The 14,085-nt window shown below is 44.8% G+C and overlaps 1 protein-coding gene across 2 annotated transcripts in view; it reads left to right on the top strand.

Moving 5' to 3' along the window:
• The window catches only part of fez1 (fasciculation and elongation protein zeta 1 (zygin I)), a 100,805-nt gene that overhangs the window by 23,021 nt on the left and 63,699 nt on the right, over nt 1-14,085 (top strand). For both annotated transcript variants that reach the window (XM_072593071.1, XM_072593070.1), the window contains exon 2: nt 832-931. In XM_072593071.1, the coding sequence (XP_072449172.1) occupies nt 832-931 (100 nt within the window). The remainder of the gene's footprint in view (nt 1-831; nt 932-14,085) is intronic.

Below are 14,085 nucleotides of genomic sequence, written 5' to 3'. Positions count from 1 at the left end.
CATATTAGTCCTCTACAAATCTGCATAACACGTCATATTAGACCCCTACAAATCTGCATAACTTGTCATATAACCTCTGCAAATCTGCATAACCTGATGGATAACTGCATTAATTATAATCACTTGGTCAATCCAGAATCGTGATGAAATGATATTGAGTAGGTGAGATGCAGAGGCCGTTGAGGTCCAGAAGGCACAGTATGTGGGCACCACTGGCCCGGTTGATCCTTCACAGCCCTTGAACTGAGTGGCTTGCTGTGGTATTTCAGAGGATCATTAACAGTCAAACACGTTACTGTGGACTGGAGTTACATATAGGCCGGACCAGCACATTTCCTTCTCTAAATGGCAGGAGTGATCCTGATGGGTTTACCCAACAATCTGTGAGAGTTGAGACTGAGACTAGCCTTACATTCATTTAAATTTGAAGTTCCATCAGCTGCCCTCTTGAACCCATGACTTCAGGACATTAGCTTAGCTCTCTGGATTTCCCCGTCCAATAACATTACCACGATGCCCCTGACTCAGAGCCAGAAGATTGGACTTTGCCTAACTGCTAGGGTTGTCTCTAGGCTATTAGTGCCCTATTTCTCTCTATGTCTGTTTCACCTCTGAGACCTGGGTAGCACCTGGGCAGGCAGCGAGTGGAGAAACTCTTCTGTTGGTTAAGGAGTTAATCCGACTAAAGGCATAAGTTGTTGCCAAGAAGCTTGCTCCCCCATTGCTGCTCCTGTGCACAATCACAAAAGGCACTTGTCCTCCAAGCGTGTGTTGGGTCGTAGTGAGGGGATGTGTGCAGCTGACAGCTAACAATAACTCTTGTTATTCCAGGATCTGGGATGCTTTGACCGACAACTACATCATGAGCACAGCTGATGACTGGCGGACAGCACGACTACAGGAACTCAATATGAATCTCTCCAACCTGGAGGTAACATTGAGGCCTTGTCTGAGGCTATGCTTAGACTATCAGTAACACTGGGGTTGGGAGGTGTGTTCAGGAAATAGACTCAATTTACATTACAGTCAGTTCTGTTTTAATGCGTTAGTTCCATTCCCAGGCAATCCTATGTTATCAGAAAATCGCATAATAGCAGCACCATTTAAACTAATGGGGCTCGAATTGCATTATAACCAATACACACTTTAAAAGTTTATGCTATAGAAACATTTCCCCAAATCATCTATTGCGTACAGTGAATTCACATTAACATAATGAGTGTTATAGCAGAACAACCTGTATTTGAATCAAGGCTTGCCCAGGACTGGGATTATTTCTTCTTAGCTATTTTTCATATTCTGATGAAAGATAAGATTTGAATGGGTTTGTTCCTAGATTTGATGTAGTGTTGCCTTCTCTTGGGTTCAAGTCTCACTCCAGAGACCTGCAATGCCTTAGCCCTATCATGAGTCTGTCAGAGTGTGTCACTCTGTTTGAGGTATCGGATGAAATGATAAATTGAAGTCCAGCTCCCCAAATAGATCTCACACTTCAGAGTAAAGCAGTGATGGTCTCTCCCTGTCTCCTGGTCAATGGTTACCCCTCACCAAACACCAGCAGTGACCTGGTCATTTTATTCATCACTGTTGATGGGAGCTTGCTGTGCTTGAGTTGACTGCCAACATTGATCACATTTGAAAAGTACTTCATTGGCTATAAGGAGATGTTTGATATAAAGTGCATATGACAATCTCTATATGATGACAGATCTTTTCTTAAAATTCATTTAAATCAACAGTAGAGCCTCAAAGTTATACTTGCAGAGATACTGCTACTTATTGATGCCTCTCAGTCGTTTATGTTTAGGACTGTTCCTGCTCAAGCAGCCCTGATATTTTAGTGGGAAGGTGTACAGATCAGAAATTCCCAGCTGAGGTTTCAGGTCTAGGGTCATTTATAGAGTCATAAAGATGTACAGCACGGAAACAGACCCTTCAGTCCAACTCGTTCATGCCGACCGGATATCCTAAATTCATCTAGTTTCGCTTGCCAGAATTTGGTCCATATCCCTCTAACACCTTCTTATTCATATACACATCCAGATGCCTTTTAAATGTTGCAATTGTACCAGCCTCCACCACTTCCTCTGGCAGCTCATTCCATACATGTGCCACCCCCTGTGAAAAGGTCGCCCCTTAGGTCTCTTTTAAATCCTTCCTCCCTCTCCTTAAACCTATGCCCTCTAGTTTTGGACTCTCCACCCTGGGGACAATACCTTATCTATTCACCCTATCATGCCCCTCATGTTATTATAAATGCTTGTAAGGTCACCCCTCAGCCTCCAACACTCCAGGGAAAACAGTCCCAGCCTGTTCAGCCTCTCCCTATTGCTCAGACCTTCCAAACCCAGCAACATCTTTGTAAATCTTTTCTGAACACTTTGAAATTTCACAATATATTTCCTATAGCAGGGAGATCAGAATTGCACACAGTATTGCAATCGTTTCCTAACCAATTGAGTTGTTTTTAGCCCTGAGTGATGTAAAGGCTGTAATTGGCTGGAAGGGAAGAGGGAAATTCTTTCCTGGTCTTCCTCCAGCAATTCCCCATGGAAAATACACACTCAGGGTCATCAACACCAGCTAAGTGCAGGATCAGACTCAACTGTGCTGCTCAGATGAGCCTTGTCTGTAATAATGTCTATCATATCATTGTAACCTGTAACTAACATTCAATAAATGAATCATGTTAACTACAAGAGTACAAAGTGGTTTTCCTCTGCCGAACTAGATCATTCAAACAAAATAGTTTCATATTTACCTTTATCGTTAGCAATTGCTGTTACTGGGTAATGAGTTGGCATGACCATACAACGTGCACCAACAGGAGTCAACCATCGGAGGGTATGAGATTTGGCACCAAAACCATATATGGAATCCTCCTGATAGATAAAGATGGTTTGAAGCAAGGGCAAATTTGGAGGCTGGGCCATGCTCTGTATCCAGGAAATCTGGTTGGAGATGAGTGAGCAATAGATGTTGCCATTCAGCTAAAGGCAGCACGGAGCTAATCGGCATCAAATTGAGAACCTAATGAGAAGCTTCTGCTAGTATCTCTTTGTGTTCATTGTGGAGTTAGGCAGCTCTCAGGAGTCTGCCTCCTGCTGGCAGACTGCATGGCTATCAGGGATCATGCCCCATAATGTGACTGAGGTTAAGGAAGGTCACCAATGCATCCCATATGCATCCCTCCAGGGGGGTTTTCCTACTGCTCCAAGGGACCTACTAGCATTGCTCACTTCATTTAGTCCATGTTGTGGAACCATGCTGAGGTCCACTCCATTTTAAGTTGCTCCTTGACTCCCTGAGAAGCAGCCATTTGTGGTGGGGCTCTGCCCTCCCAGGCTGCGGGCCCTCTGCCTGAGCCTGCAATGTCAGGGTTCAGAGTGTTTTGCTGGAAAAGCTCAACAGGGTCAGGCAGCATCCGAGGAAAGGAGAGTCAATGTTTCGGGCTGGAGCCCTTCATCAGGAGCCCGTCGATTTTCCTGCTCCTCAGATGTTGCCTGACCTGCTGTGCTTTTCCAGCAACACACTCTCAACTCTAATCTCCAGCATCTGCAAACCTCACTGTCCCCCTGCAATGTCAGAGGTTAACCCACCAAGATTAATCAGGCCCACAGGTATTTCCTGGAAAATCAAGCTAGATTGTGCACCGCAGACCCATGTGGGATTGAATACTGGAATGGTCCACCACTCCTGAAATAAGTAATCAGAATGGTATTTATCATCTCTCCCTGTATGTGTTACTAGAGAAGGGCTGTTTAAGGTAATTCACGTTGCTGTGATGGGCTTAAGAGGTAGAATCGTAGAATCCCTACAGTGTGGAAACAGGCCCTTCAACTCAACAAGCCCACACCGACCTTCCAAAGAGTAACCCACCCAGACCCATTCCCCCACCCTATTGTCTTCTATTTACGTCTGACCGATGCACCTAACCTACACATCCCTGAACACTACAGGCAATTTCGTACAGCCAATTCACCTGACCTGCACATCTTTGGACTGTGGGAGGAAACTGGAGGAAACACAGGCAGACACGGGGAGAATGTGCAAACTCCACACAGACAGTCACTTGAGACTGGAAGTGAACCTAGGCCCCTGGTGCTGTGAGGCAACAGTGCTAATCACTGAGCCACCGTGCCCCACCCCACCCTCCACCACCACTGTGCTGCCCCTGATTAGCAGTAGATAAGTAGGAGAGACACTTTTCTTGAAGAGCAAGAAGATTTATTGTGTGATAGCAGTAAATCTAACTAAATTTGGTCAGATATAATTACCAGGATTTTAGGGAGTTGGGGTGGCATGGTGGCACAGTGGTTAGCACTGCTGCCTCCCAGTGCCCGGGACATCAGGTTTGATTCCAGTCTCTGGTAATTATCTGTGGGGAATTTGTACATTCTCCCTGTGTCGGTATGAGTTTCCTCCCACAGTCCAAAGATGTGCTGGTTAGGTGGGTTGCCCATGCTAAATTGCTTCCTAATATATAGGGTTAGGTGGATTAGTCACGATAATTATGGGGATATGGTGGGGTCTGAGTGGGACGCTGTCCAGAGTGTCAGTGCAGACTTAATGGGCCGAATGGCCCCTCTCCACACTGTAGAGATTCTTTGACTCTGAGTTAGTATGGATAACTGCATCCTTCAAAACATAGGGTAGAACATTCTTGTCTCCAACCACAGCATGTGGGTGACAGTAGGAGCATGGCTGGAGTCAATGTAACATGAACATTAATTCCTTCAGGACCTTCTCCAACAGAGACTGCAAACACATAAAAGAACTTGCAATCATGTCTTCAGGATGTGGTGAGATGGTTACCAACTATTTTTGAAGTGTGGCCACTGTTGTATTGGAGGAATTGTAGTTGTCAAATTGATCACAGGTTGACCCCAAAAACGTCAGTGTGTCTGCAGTGATTGTAATGAGGTCAGCCAGATGGACATCATAGTATGAGTTCCCTGTTTGGGGTGGTTAATCTGGTCCAATCAGGGAGCCCTGGCTGACAGATATAAGCAGGAGTGTCAGGAGTTCTGTTCACACGAGGAGCCGGCTCTGAGCTAGCTGGGTCTGTGTCATGTACTATGCAGAAAGGGTGCATAGGGTGACTTGGTGATGGCATACCAGCCTCTGTGGGGTTATTTCAGTGACAATGGTCAGAAAATCAATTTCTATATGGGTATTCCAGTCATTTACATAAATGATTTGGATGTGAGCATAAGAGATACATTTAGTAAGTTTGCAGATGACACCAAAATTGGAGGTGTAGTGGACAGCAAAGAGGGTTACATCAGATTACAACAGGATCTTGACCAGATGGGCCAATGATTAGATTAGATTACTTACAGTGTGGAAACAGGCCCTTCGGCCCAACAAGTCCACACCGCCCCGCCGAAGCGTAACCCACCCATACCCCTACATCTACATCTACATCTACCCCTACCTAACATTACGGGCAATTTAGCTTAGCCAATTCACCTGACCGGCACATTTTTTGGAGTGTGGGAGGAAACCGGAGCACCCGGAGGAAACCCACGCAGACACGGGGAGAACGTGCAAACTCCACACAGTCAGTCGCCTGAGGCGGGAATTGAACCCGGGTCTCCGGCGCTGTGAGGCAGCAGTGCTAACCACTGTGCCACCGTGCCGAATGGGCTGAAAAGTGGCAGATGGAGTTTAATTCAGATAAATGCGAGGTGCTGCATTTGGCAAAGCAAATCTTAGCAGGACTTATACACTTAATGGTAAGGTCCCAGGGAGTGTTGCTGAACAAAGAGACCTTGGAGTGCAGGTTCATAGCTCCTTGAAAATGGACTCGCAGGTAGCTAGGATAGTGAAGAAGGCATTTGGTATGCTTTCCTTTATTGGTCAGAGTATTGAGTACAGGAGTTGGGAGGTCATGTTGTGGCTGTACAGGACATTGTTTAGGCCACTGTTGGAATATTGCGTGCAATTCTGGTCTCCTTCCTGTCGGAAAGATGTTGTGAAACTTGAAAGGGTTCAGAAAAGATTTACAAGGATGTTGCCAAGGTTGGAGGAGAGGGAGAGGTTGAACAGGCTGGGGCTGTTTTCCCTGGAGCGTCAGAGGCTGAGGCGGTGACCTTCTAGAGGTTTACAAAATTATGAGGGGCATGGATACGATAAATAGGCAAAGTCTTTTCCCTGGGGTCGGGGAGTCCAGAACTAGAGGCCATAGGTTTAGGGTGAGAGGGGAAAGATATAAAAGAGACCTAAGAGGGTGGTGTGTGTATGGCATGAGCTGCCAGAGGATGTGGTGGAGGCTGGTACAATTGCAACATTTAAAAGGCATTTGGATGGGTATATGAATAGGAAGGGTTTGGAAGGTTATGGGTCGGGTGCTGTCAGGTGGGACTAGATTGAATTGGGATATCTGGTTGGCATTAACGGGTTGGACTGAAGGGTCTGTTTCCATTCTGTACATCTCTATGACTCAGAGCTCAGATCAGGGTACAGACCAGACTGACAGGTAAACCTTGAACTTAGAACATTACAGAGCAGTACAGGCCCTTCAATCCTTGATGTTGCACCAATCTGTGAAACCAATCTGAAGTTCATCTTACCTACACCACTAGTAACTGAACTCCAGGAATAACATTTCCCATCAACCATGACCCTCTATCTTTTTTCAGCCAATTTCCGATTCAAACCACTAAATCACCCTCAATCCCATGCCTCCATATTTTGTGCAATAGCCTACTGTGGGGAACCTTATCAAACACCTCACTGAAATCCATATATACACCACATCAACTGCTTTACCATCCACCTGTTTGGTCACATTCTCAAAGAAAGCCCTTGCTGGGTTTATTTAATTAGCAGTGGATGGTGTGCACTTCACACCCATTTACACATGTAAACCAATGTGAGGTTAGGACAGTCACTGTGACAAGCCTTCCCATTGCCCATCCCAATACTGTGCTTTACTCCCATGGCTCTGAACAATGAAAGTTGTAGTTTAGATTAGATTACTTACAGTGTGGAAACAGGCCCTTCGGCCCAACAAATCCATACCGACCCTCCAAAGAGCAACCCACCCAAACCCATTCCCCTACATTTTACCCCTTCACCTAACACTATGGGCAACTTAGCATGGCCAATTCACCTAACCTGCACATTTTTGGACTGTGGGAGGAAACCAGACCACCCGGAGGAAACCCACACAGACATGGGGAGAATGTGCAAACTCCACACAGACAGTTGCCTGAGATGGGAATTGAACCCGGGTCTCTGGTGCTGTGAGGCAGCAGTGCTAACCACTGTGCTGCTCAAGTGTGAGGTGGTCTGATTGCTGTAGTTTAGTAACAGACAAAAGAACTGGATAAAATACTCAGGGCAATTGTTGCAGGATTACGAATGAATATTCTCTGAGACAATTTGCTGCTTTGTACCACGGCTCAGTTTCAATGAGAATTCTCATTTCAACTTGCGGCTGATCTATATTCAAAGGGTTAAATATATTAAGAAGGCAGAGATTCTAGCTGGAGCAGAAAAACTTAAAATTGTGCTTTGGGAACAAAATAAATTATGTAAGTTTAACTGAGTACAGAAATGTTTTCCCTGGTCGATAAAAATCCCACAGGAGGATTGTTTCCATGGGCTGTAACCATAATACAGTCAGTAAAAACTTTTTGTGGTCTTGTACAGGGTGTTTATGTGTAATAAGATCAGGTCGACAGAATTTTTAAAAAGTGGTCCTCATGGAATGAGGGTGTCACTGAGTAGACCAATGTTTGTTGTCCCTCCCGCATGAAGAGTCACTCACATTGCAGTGAGTCTGGAGTCACGTGTAGGCTAGATCAGGTAAGGATGGCAGATTCCCAAAGGACTTTAGTTAACCAGGTGGGTTTTTTTTAATGCTGAAGAAGGGCTGATACCCGAAACGTCGATTCTCCTGTTCCTTGGATGCTGCCTGACCTGCTGTGCTTTTCCAGCAACACATTTTCAGCTCTGATCTCCAGCATTTCCAGTCCTCACTTTCTCCTCGTTTTTTTTTAATGACAATAAACAGTGGCTACATGGTCACCATTAGGCTATCTTTTCATTCAGTCTTATTGTTGAATTCAAATCTCACCACCTGCCTTGGTGAGATTCAAACTCATATCCCCAGAACATGAGCCTGGGGTTTGGGATTGCTAGCCTGGTGTCATTACACCACCGCCTCCCCCTGGTGGGATGTAAGGGACCACCTTCCAGTTGTGCTGGGTTTGATGTCTCATAGCTGCTTTTGCACATGCTCAGTAGCTGTGTTTAGAGTAAAAGTATAGCAAATCTTTACAATGAATACAGTCAGTAAAGGCAACTCAGGAGTGCTCCCCAACCAGCCGGATTAAAGATAGGGCAGACTGGGTGTTAGTGATATTGTACGCGAGGAGGCTGCTTGTTAAATCCAGCATAAGATCTTGCCATCAGTGACTGGTCTGGCCTGACCTGGATGGAACTTTATGGAACTTCCCTAGTCAGCAGGACAAAGGAAGCACCACCAGTTTAATCAAAATAAACCGCAGAGCATCAGGTACAGCAGAGAATTGGGTAGCTCACTTCTCCACACATGGACCTATTGAAGGCCTCATGAAGCCAATTAGTAACCAACCTTATCCAAAAGCAAATTTGCTCATGGGATGAGAATGTCATGGCTTGGCCAATAATTATTGCCCATCCCTAAGTGTCCTTGAGGAGGTGGTGATGAGCTGCTTTCTTGAAATGCTGTGGTCCATTTAGTGTGTGTGTGTGTACCCACAACACAGTTAGGGAGGGAGTTCTAGGAAATAACAGGATGGTGCGTGGTTCAGAGGGAAAGTTGCTGGTGGTATTCCCATGTATCTGCTGCCCTTGTCCTCCAAGGTGATAGAGGTTGCAGGTTTGGAAGATCCTTGGAGACTTGTTTCAATGCATCTTGTAGATGGTACACCCTGCTGCTACTGTGCCTTAGTGGTGGAGGGTATGAATGTTGAAGGTGGTAGCTAATAAAGTTGTCTGCATTGTCCTGGATAGTGTTGAAATTCTTAAGTGTTAATACAGTTGCACTCATCCACACAAATGGAGAGTATTCTATTGCACTGTTGACTTGTGGGCTTGTTTATTGGGGACAGGCTTTGTGGAGTCATGAGGTGAATTAGTCACTGCTCTGATCTGCTCTTGTTGCCACAGTACTTAAGTGGCTCATCTAGCTCAGTGTCTTCCAAGCCCAGCTATTTTACCCATGGCAGGAATGGATGGAGCAAGTTTCCTGTAGGTCCCCTATGCCCATTTGAAGCATCCACACCCCTCAAGACCACACTTTCCCTTGTCTCCTCACACCCCCACAGCAGACCTTGGACCTCTCAAACTTTATGCTCCCCAGCTCCCTCATCCTCTTCACCAGACCCTGCTGAACTGGCCTTTGCTGAGACCAGAGAAGTTATCCTGGAGCTGTACAAAAAAACATTACTTAGGCCACAGCTAGAGTATTGTTTGGAATTCACAATGCAGGAGGGATGTAGAGCACTAGAGAGGGTGTAGAGATGATTTACCAGGGTATTGCCTGGGCTGGAGAGTTTTGGTTATGAAGAGAGATTGGACAGACTGAGGTTATTGTGGTTCTGTTCGCCGAGCTGGGAATTTGTGTTCAGACGCTTCATCCCCTGTCTAGGTGACATCTTCGGTGCTTGGGAGCCTCCTGTGAAGCGCTTCTGTGAAAAAATGGCCAAACTAACACACAACAGAGAGGGCACCACAACACACACCTGGGTTAGAAACCTCTCCCACAGACAGCTCACAGACACGGAAAGAACAATACTGGCCAAGGGACTCAACTACAACCACAGGGACGCCAAGACAGCAGACTTCCTAGCAACACTAGAATGCACACTCAGAAACAATGGACTGACAGAAGAGATACAACAAACAGTGAGACAAAGTATCGTACCTCTGATAACAAGGAAAAGACAAACACATAACCGCAACACCAAGGAGAGGGAAGCACTAAAGTCACTAAGAAACGATAAGAACATAATCATACTACCAGCAGACAAAGGCAGAATGACGGTCATCCTGGACAAAGCAGACGACATCCAAAAAGCGCAACAACTACTTGCAGATACCAACACCTACCAAAAGAGGGAGTTTGACCCCACCCCACAGCTCACCAATACAATAAACAACACAGTGAGGAACCTACAAAAAAACGGACAGCTAACCAGGTTTGACCTATAACGAATGAAACCTGAAAGCAACAACACCACCAGATTCTATGGATTACCTAAAGTGCACAAACCAGACATCCCACTCAGACCCATAGTGTCACTACCAGGGACACCATCACACAAACTGGCTCAAGAACTACAGCAGAAACTGAAACACCTGATCAGCGGATCCAGACAATCGATACAATCGACACAGGAATTCTTGGACATCATCAGAAATATACACATAGACAAGGAAGAAACTATGGTCTCATTCGATGTAACGGCACTGTTCACCTCTATCGACAAAACCCTAGCCAGAGAAACAATAGCCAACCTGCTGGACATACAGAATTGACAACAGGACGGTGAACCTATCAACAAAGACGGCATACTCAAACTACTGGACCTGTGCCTCACAACACACTTCGCACTCAACAACCAAATATATGAACAAATCAACGGCACACCCATGGGCTCACCGATCTCTGGACTCATAGCAGAAGCGGTAATGCAAAGGTTAGAACAAACAGTCTTCCCGCAAATTCAACCCAAACTCTGGGTCAGATATGTAGATGATACCTTTGTAATCATTAAGAACATGGAAATAGAGAACACACACCGGATCATCAACGCCACACTCACAGGAATCCGATTCACGAGAGAGGAAGAAAAGGACAACCAACTCCCATTCATAGACGTGATGGTACAGAGAACACCTAACGGAGAATTCACCACAATGGTATACAGGAAAGCCACACACACAGACCAAGTCCTGAACTAAGAATGCAACCACCCCAACACACACAAAAGAAGTTGCATCAAGACACTGTTCAAAAGGGCCACAGCACACTGCAGTACACCAGAACTGCAAAAAGAGGAAGAAGAACACCTATACAATGTATTCGCCAAAAACGGATACCTGCGCAATTTCATCAACAGATGCCTAAGGGAAAGACAACAGAACGAGGACATGCTACAACCCAAAGGACTAGCCACGTTACCATACATCAAGAGCATTTCCGAACTGACAGCCAGCCTACTGCGACCACTAGGACTCATAACAGCACACAAACCAACAACCACTCTCAGACAACAACTCACCAGGACAAAGGACCCGATACCCAGCATGAGCAAAACAAATGTAGTGTACAAAATCCCATGCAAGGAATGCACAAAACACGACATAGGACAAACAGGAAGACAGCTAACGATCCGCATCCATGAACACCAACTAGCCACGAAAAGATACGGCCAGCTATCCTTAGTAGCCACACACGCAGATGACAAGCAACATTAATTCGACTGGGACAACACTACTATTATAGGACAAGCCAAACAGAGAACAGCCAGGGAATTCCTAGAGGCATGGCACTCATCCACAGATTCGATCAATAAGCACATCGATCTGGACCCAATATACCGGCCACTGCAACGGACAGCTGGAACTGACAACCGGAAGCGACAGATTCAAACCACTACAAATGCCGGAGGAAAGATCACAGAAGTGCTTCACAAGAGGCTCCCAAGCACTGAGGATGTCACCTAGACAGGAGACGAAATATCTGCAACACAAATTCCCAGCTCGGCGAACAGAACCACAACAACGAGCACCCGAGCTACAAATCTTCTCACAAACTTTGAAGACTGAGGTTATTTTCCTTGGAGTAGAGGAGGCTGCGGGGGTCATGATTAAGATGTATAAAATTATGGGGGACATGACCAGGAAGGAACTTTTCCCGTTGGTGGAAAGTTCAATGAATAGGGGGCACAGATTTAATGGGCTGAGGTTTAGAGGGGATGTAAGGAAAAACCTTTTCACCCAGAGGGTGATGCGAATCCGAACCTCCGTGTCTATAAGGGTAGTGGAGGCAGAAACCCTCCTAACATTTCTGAAGTATTTAGCTGCACATTTGCAATGCCAAGGCTACAGGCCAAGTGCTGGAAATTAGAATTAGAATAGTTTGGTCGTTGTTTTTGTCCAGCACACTTGGACCGAAGAGCCTTTTTTTTTGTGTTGTACTCCTCTGTGACTCAAAATGACTGAGACAGCCATTATTTCCCTGAGCCTGCTCCCTGTCAACTCTTTAGCTGAGGGACACAGAGCAGCCATGATGGCCTATGAAATCCAGTCCAAAGAGTTGGCATGGTCACTACATGCCTCCACACTGTAATAAATAGATTCAGACCCATGAGCAGTTTTTTGCTTTTGAAGCTGAGAAAGGACAATTAGTTTGTCCCTGAACCACTTTTCCAAGTGCTGTGTCTGGGGACTCAGGGATGTCATTGTAATCGAGCACAGCTTGTCCTTGCTGTAGAGACACTCTGTTAGCTTCCAGGAGCCCCAAGGCTGTCTGGCCTCATGTTAGTTAGTACACTAGTCAGCAGGACAAAGGAAGCACCACCAATTTAATCAAAATAATCCGCAGAGCACCAGGCAGGTAACTCCGCAGTGAAGTTATTGTATCAGAATTGCCTGCACTCAGTAACTGATCCCCAAAGCAGCAGACGTCTTCACATTCTGAAAAAGCTGATGGGTTTCCATGGATACTTTATCATATCAAATAAAACCCCAGAATGTCATTCTCTCCCTCACATTAACTGATCAGCACTAGATATATTTATCAGAAAACCCTTCCAAACCTGCAATCTCTATCACCTTGAAAGACAAAGATATAAAATGTGGAATAAACATGAATACTTTATGTACATTTGCAGTAAAGTATCTAATTAAGGCTAGCGTTCATACCTGCTGGTCTTATGTGGTAAAACCTCATTTGCTCAAAGCGATAGGAGACTGACTTTCAAAATGATTCTTGTTTTTTTTTTGACAACCACCAATTTGTTTATCATGACGGCAAGAAAATGCAAAACTATTACTGAGCACTAAAAGATAGAGGAGATGTATATTACTGCTCACATCTTTTCAATAACTCAAACCATTTTTGTTCTGCTGTCAGGTAAAATTGATGCATGTGATGAGGTCCTTCAGAGAAAAGGGACTGCTAAATGTTTCTGTGCAAACTGCACACATTTGTACATTAATGTGACTTGCAACCAATGTTTTATGTAAACATTTTAAAAAATATGTCTATTGCAGCAAACTACTATTTTCTCCTTGAGGCAGCAGCATTGGAGATCATTTGGTTCTGTCAATAATGAAACTGTATAAAAAGATCAGGAATGAGAGGGCCCAAATGTAAAGTAATTTGCAAAAGAAGCAATTATGACATGGAAAGAAAAATCACAGAGGACAGAACTGGAACATGCTGCTTGGAAGTGTGGACAAAATCAGCTCAATTGATGCTTAAAGAGGGCGTTAAATGATTATTTCTGCAGAGACAATATTCAGAGTTATGGGGAAAAAGACAGGATAATGACACCAAGTCCTAACGCTCATTCAGAGAGCTGGTGCAGGCACCATGGGCTGAACAGTCTCCACCTGCACCACAGCAATTCTGCGATCAATTGTATGACCGAACAAATCTAGACAAGAACTAACCAGAAAACAGAGAAAAGTCAGCTTTTGACAAAAAACAATTAACAAATGAAGAAGCACATTAATAATGGATCCAAAACTTCTGTTCAATCTGTGAGTGAGTAATAAGAATAGAATATAGGCAGCTGAATATCTTGCATTCTATGGTATGACTACTATCTAGGTCCCAGGTGTAGAGTCATTACAGCAGTGAGAAATAAAGCTAAATTCTGAAACTAAATTTTGCATTGGAAGTTGGCTGATATGAAAATAAATAAGCCACAGTCCACAAGTCGATACTTCTCTGTAAACAGAAATTCAATATTAAATTCTGTTTAACAGAGGCTGCCGTCTAAGGACCCAAAAGGCATTTTGTTTTCCAGGAGTTGAAATGTCAAACTGTCTTTCTCAACAACACTCAAAACAAAAGCT

This window comes from Chiloscyllium punctatum, chromosome 23 (genome assembly GCF_047496795.1).
Source record: "Chiloscyllium punctatum isolate Juve2018m chromosome 23, sChiPun1.3, whole genome shotgun sequence".
Classification (NCBI taxonomy): Eukaryota; Metazoa; Chordata; class Chondrichthyes; order Orectolobiformes; family Hemiscylliidae; genus Chiloscyllium; species Chiloscyllium punctatum.
This window is presented reverse-complemented; position numbering and strand designations above follow the sequence as displayed.